Genomic DNA, 6,673 nt, shown 5'->3' with positions numbered 1-6,673 from the left:
CTAATAAGAATATCATCTAGGATTCTAACTTTGTCAACTCTACCGTTTGGTGTTCCACATTTTCCATCACCAATTGAAAATATCCATTCACAAAATTGCTTTATCTCCTTTGATTCTTCATATGTCTTGTCCGCTTGTAGTCGCATATTCCTTGTGAGTGTCAGCAATTTGTAACTATCCCAAATGTATGATGAATTAATTGTTGTATTAACAATATCTTGCCTGCTACATTTCGGTATAACGGTAAAATCTGTCTAAAGTCTCATTCAAAGACAACCGTCTTCCCACTAAACAGTTGGTTCTCAATGTTTGTATTCTTGAACCTCCGTATGTCACGCATTGTTCTATCAAGTGCCTCAATACAGAGTCTGTTTACCATAGGAGCTTCATCTCATATAATAATCTTAGCCTTTGTTATCAACTCAGCCAAAGCACTACCCTGTTTGATGTTGCACGTGGAGAACTCATCCAATTTTAGTAGGATAGCAAAACGGGAGTGTGCTGTCCTTCCACCTGGTAGTAATAACGATGCGATACCACTTGATGCAACTATCAAAGCAATCTGTCCTTTGGACCTAACTGCAGAACCAAGTGTCCTCTAAACAAAAGTCTTTCCAGTACCACTGTATCCATATAGGAAAAAAACTCCACCTCTCCCACTATCCACAGCTTCCATTATTGAGTTGTACACTACCCTCTGTTCATCTGTTAACTGTTGTAAGTAAGCAGCATGTTCTCCTACTAATTTGCGTCTGTTGTATCTAAGCTAATCACATATTAGAGGGTTCAAACCACTGCACATCAACTGCTGGAATGATGTATCAGTGTTTGGGTAAGGCATAGTGGGGTAATCTCGCAAATTCTTGTTGTATGACTTCAATATGCTCTCAACCTCTATCAAAGTTAAATCATTCAGCTCTTCTTCTGTTAGTTATAGCTCTGTTGAGGAAGTAAAGTATTTATATAAAATATTATGTAGATTAGTCTTAAATTAATTTATATAAAACAACAATGACAACACAGATTTAACATATAGTTAGAAATATCTACACATTTAAGAATGTTGTTTTGTTCTTTTTGTTGTCCTTTGATTTTAACCAATACCATTCTACAAATTAGTCATGCTATATGTATCATAATGTTCTGAATTTAACACTTTGTAACTATCTCAACTACATGTTATATTTATAATTTAAATTATTCTTAAAGTAGTTTTACTTTGCGCATGATAGTGATATCCTAACCCTATAACAGTCATGACCAAAAGATTTTATAGAAGATTCGTTAATATTTACATGTTAACTATATTGCAGTAGTTTAACTTATTCATCTATATATTTATGAACATTACAAAGCTACTATTTTTCTTCAACAATATAATGATATATAAAATCTTTCTATTATTTTCAAGGGTGTTGCAATTTCCATCAAATAACAGCAAAACACTTTCTTACTATGAGTAATAAAATTGCCAGCAACTGAAATGACTTGGAGTGGTATAAGCTTGCTCTACACAGAAATTTATACCAGACTACAACCTATAATAATCTTGTAAGTTTCTTACTAATTATCTCAGAATCAATCTATTTAATTATTTTGCTGATCTCTTATTGATTATCCACAGTTCATGCTTAAATATATCATCTATAAGCATAATATAGAATTTAGTACTTCAATATATATAGTTAGCATTTAGATATATATTAAATTTAATTATTTTATGATATATAGAAATGGCCTATATCCTTATTTCTAATGTTGTTGTAGTTTAATAACCAAATAATTGTATAAATGGTCCATGCATAAAGTCTTAAACCCTAAGATCTAGCCCTAAACAACCAAAACTAAAACCTTAAACAAATTAAAATGCATTGAAGAATTAAAATTCTTTGAACAATTGCAAAAAGCATCGTGTTATAATATTATGATATACAGGAATAAATTATGTACTTATTTCATAGTCATGTTGTAGTTTAGTAATTATATAATTGTATGTACGGTCCATGCATAAATTCTCAATTAGACAATATAAAACGTTCAAAACAATTCTAATTTTTTGAAAATTAAAATACATTGATTGTCAAGCATTCTTCGTTGCTTATGAAGTATGTCATCACCTTGCAATTTCCATGTATTTTCCCATACATTTTCTGGTCTCTCCATTGAGTTGGATGACAAAAGTTATTACAAAAAGCTTCCTTAGGTACTCTCCTAAACCCCAATGGCTTGCTTCTTTGATTGTATCAATGTATTCTTTATCATCATCCAACAATCCCATTGCATAACATGCATCTCTAAATGATGAATAGACGGCACCATCGATAGTTTTGATGTCTTCATAGCAAGTAGGACCCTTTAAAAAATTTAGGAGTAACCTTAGGTAATAAATTTCCCCTGATCTTGGTGGAACAAAGAAAATCCATCCTATGACTGAATGTGATTTTTGCAAAAACCACTTCCTTGTATCCGGCTTCCAAACAAACTTTGATGGGAATTTCACATATGTTAGACAGCGTGCTTCTGGGTTAGTTTTGTTAGCTTTGAACCATCCTAAGAACATCGACTCCTTAACTGATGCTTTTCTAGCAACGTCGTCTAGACATTCGTCGTCTTTAAAAACCACTGGTTGCTCGTCGGGCAAGTGAAAACCCAACCTTATAACAGAAAGGTCTCTGTAGTGCATGTTATACCTAAAGATTCTCCAAACTGCTTCACATGGTGATATGCATCAACAATCATAATACATACTAACTTCATCATAATCATCGCTTTTAGTGTCAGCTGTGGCACTCTTATAAAATGAGGCAGTTATACGATCATGACCTTTATTAACATACTTGAATAAATACTTGATTGATCTAGACTGCTTGCACCATTCGATATATATGTGAGCTCCATATTTTAATAATAGCGTCCTGTTGTGTGGGACCACATAACGACTGTCCAAATCAACACCAGATTTTTTTATTATCCTTCCATCATCTCCGTGTCTATAAATTGGATATCCATCATCATCAACTGTTGTATTGTCCATAAATCTTTTAGGAAAATGACGAATGCATTTGCCATTCTCCATGCATGGAGAGTCTCCCTCAGCACTCCCACATAGCCCATGCATCATGTGTTTTTCAACAGCTTCATAATAGACAGTGCCTCTCTGCTTGTCTGGAATCTCAGCAGTGATAATTCGATCTATGTCTTCTCCGGTGGGATATTTGTCATCATGGTGCAGGAATATGAGAATGTGTGCGTGAGGCAATCCACACTTTTAAAATTCGATTATGTATACAACTATAAAAATTGAATCACATAATTAGTTGCTAAAATTAAATTATTACAGCCACTCACTAAATATTTCATCATGAAAAACTGCACTTTAGTACTTGTAGTTTTGACGATCGGACTTTTGTGTGGTCTAGAATTTTATAAAAATAATCACGTTGTAGGTATAGTTTCTAAACCAACCAAAATCCTTTCGTACAAAAGTTTTGTTTGTCACTAAAGCAAACCCAATAAAATTTATAACCGAAGTATTCAAATCTCGGGTCGTCTTCTCAAGGAATTGCAGGGAAGTATGATTTATTATTGGTTATGAAAATTGTATATTTTTTGGTTTTTGAAGTAAGGAACAAGTAATTTAAATGACAAGAAAAATAAATTAATAATTATGAAGAAAACTCTTGGCGAGGTATAAGAACTGGAAATCCCATCCTAGTTATCCTTATCAGGTGTGATGAGAATTGTTATTGCTCCCACTTAGTTAACCCTTACTAAATAAAAGAAAGTCAAGTGGACCAATCAATTTGATCCTCAAGTCCTAGTCAACTCCTGTGGAAAGACTAGCTTTAGAGCGATCCAAATCAATCAACAATTCCCAATTTTCAACCAACTGCTGAGTCTGATAACTCAAGTGTTACCAATTACTTAACCAGAGCCAAAAGGGGAAGAATCTAAACTAAATTGAAAGCATCAATAACTGAATAAAATAATCATAAATCTGAAATACCTCAAATTATATTAAATAGAATATTCAAATCTAACATGGAAAGATTCATAAGCCAATTTGGTAACATAAGTAATTAACAAATAAAAGTATTAGAGTATCTAAAAGTAGAAAAGAAACATAAATTAAAGGAATATTGAACCTGGGATTAGAGAAATAATCATAAACTAAAAGAAATCCTAATTCTAAAACCTAAGAGAGATGAGAGAACCTCTCTCTCTCTAAAACTACATCTAAAACCTAAAAATTGTAAATTATGAATGTTGTATATGTTGTATTTTATGAATGAATGAATTCCCCTACTTTATAGCCTCTAATCTGTGTTTTCTAGGTCGAAAACTGCACCGGAAATAGCCCAGAAATTGCTGATTACGAATTCTGTCACGCTGATTTTCGCAGATGCAACGTGTGCGCGTGATGCACGCGTCCGCATCGTCTATCCTTAGAGAAACTATAGTAAATTATATAACCCTAGATGTTAGCTTTCCAACACAACTGAAACCGCGTCATTTGTACCTCTGTAGCTCAAGTTATGATCGATTTAGTACCAAGAGGTCAGGTTGGACAGCTTTAGCAGTTCCTTCAGTTTCTTGTATTCCTTCCACTTTTGCATGCTTCCTTTCCATTCTCTAAGCCATTCCTACTCTGTAATCTCTGAAATCACTTAACACACATATCACGGCATCGAATGGTAATAAGAGAGGATTAAACATAGGAAACTTAAGGCCAAAGAAGCATGTTTTCAATCAAAGCACATAATTAGGAAGGCAAATGTAAAACATGCGAATTCAATGAGTAAGTGTGAGTATAGTGGATATAATCCACTCAATTAAGCACAAGATGTACCATGAAATAGTGGTGCATCAAATCTTCCCACACTTAAACATTAGCATGTCCTCATGCTAAGCTCAAGAGAAGCTATAAGAGTGAAGAGGAATGGTAGAATGTATGAAATGCAACTTATCTATATGAATGCAACTACATGTGAAATGCTTCTACCTACTTGGTTAAAAGTAAAAAAATCTTTTAAGAACAAATATGAAATGGATTTCACTAATTCAAATCACAAAATAAAGTACAAGTAAACTTGCAGAAGAAAATAGCTCATTAAAGCCGGGAACAAGAAATCGAGCATCGAACCCTCACCGGAAGTGTATACACTCTAATCGCTCAGGTGTTTAAGGTTCGATTATCTTAATTCTCTACTAACCTTGCTTTCTAAGGCTTTCTTTTCTTCTACCAATCAACAAAAATTTAATGCACAGATACACATATTAAGAGGTCTTTTAAGGGTTGTAATGGGGTTAGGGTCAAGGTAGGATTGTATTTGGCCAAGTGGACTAAAATCTGAATCCTTAATTAACTTAAACTTTCCACATAACTTTAGACAATCCATGTAATCATAATACCACATCTAACTATCCATTAACCATGTTTTCCACATATTTATGCATCCTAATTTCGAGTACAGTACATATGTCTTGCTATCACCATTTAATTTGGGGCATTTTGTCCCCTTTTATTTATTTACTTTTTTTCTTTTCTTTTTCTCCTTTTTTTCTTTTGTTTTTTTTTTCTTTTGTTTTTTTTTTCAATGCATATGATTAAATTATTGAATGCATGAACATGTTCTAAACATTTCTTTCACATTTTCATAAAGAAGTTTAACATACTTAATTTCCAAAACCAAACGTTTCCAAACCCACTTTTCCCACACTTAATTCATGAGCACTCTCACTAGTCTAAGCTAACCAAGAATTCAAATTAAGGACATTATTGTTTTCTGTAAGACCTCTAGATTTTTTTAAAAGTTATTAATTAATTATTTATGATGCATTATATTTGTTTAAGACTATATTTTGGAGATTTTTATATAAAAATTGAGTAAACTTTTATTTTTGACTTAGAGTTCTTATAATTGAAAAAAAAATACTGAATATTTTCTATACCTTAATTTTAAATATTTGTATTTTTAACTTTATATTATAAATGAAAGGAAATTAATTTATCTATCTCCAATTTTTATTTAATTAGCATTTAATTGAAACTAATTTACAAATTTGTAATTGAAAGGTATTTTAAAAATTGATATTTTATATTTAATTTGATTTTTAATTATTATCCTATCTTTTATTTATTTTATAAAATTACACTACTACACCTAAAATTTTAATAAAATATCTAACCTAACCTTAATTTTATCTAAACCTAATTTTCTACCCTTACCCACACTAACACACACACGTCGCACCCTCTCTCACTCACGGTTACCCACTCAACACACACTCAACACCTGAAGAAAGAAAGAAAGAAAAGAAAGGAAGAAAAAGAAAGAAAAAAAAGAAAGGAAGAAAAAGAAAGAAAAAAAAGAAGAGGGAAGTGGGGCTGCAGAGAACAAGGAGAGGGGGAAGAAGGGAAGGCGGTGCGGTGGGCGTCACTACCACCGTCGCCGCCGCTGCTAACAGAAAAGAGAGGAGATCTGAGAGGGAAAGAAGGAGCGCGGGGTTGAGGGAGCAGAGAAGTCGCGTCGCCGTTGCACCGCACCTCACCGCCATCGTCGCGCTGTCGTCGGACCTTGGAGGGGGACCGCGCCACCGAGTCGTCGCCGCCGAACCGCCCGCGAGTAACAGAACCACGAAGAGGAAGAGTGCACGAAGAGAGAGAGAGCCG

At 33.5% G+C, this 6,673-nt stretch overlaps 1 protein-coding gene across 1 annotated transcript; it reads right to left on the bottom strand.

The window, feature by feature from the left end:
• Positions 392-2,683, bottom strand: LOC107620384. The gene is made up of 3 exons (XM_016322548.1): positions 2,189-2,683; positions 622-766; positions 392-579 (listed from the first exon to the last, which is right to left on the bottom strand). The coding sequence occupies exons 1-3, from the start codon at positions 2,681-2,683 to the stop codon at positions 392-394; spliced, it is 828 nt and encodes a 275-aa protein (XP_016178034.1).

Source organism: Arachis ipaensis, chromosome B10 (assembly GCF_000816755.2).
Source record: "Arachis ipaensis cultivar K30076 chromosome B10, Araip1.1, whole genome shotgun sequence".
Lineage (NCBI taxonomy): Eukaryota > Viridiplantae > Streptophyta > Magnoliopsida > Fabales > Fabaceae > Arachis > Arachis ipaensis.
Note: the sequence above shows the minus strand (reverse complement) of the source record. Positions and strands in the feature narration are given on the sequence as shown.

Excerpts from the sequence above, each read along its gene's own strand:
- LOC107620384 (XM_016322548.1), bottom strand. The coding sequence starts at position 2,683 with ATGCACTACAGAGACCTTTCTGTTATAAGGTTGGGTTTTCACTTGCCC. Across the intron at positions 767-2,188 it reads AGTACCTAAGGAAGCTTTTT|CTTAGATACAACAGACGCAA; the intron begins GTAATAACTTTT and ends ATATGTGATTAG. Across the intron at positions 580-621 it reads TTTCCTATATGGATACAGTG|TTAGGTCCAAAGGACAGATT; the intron begins GTACTGGAAAGA and ends TTGGTTCTGCAG.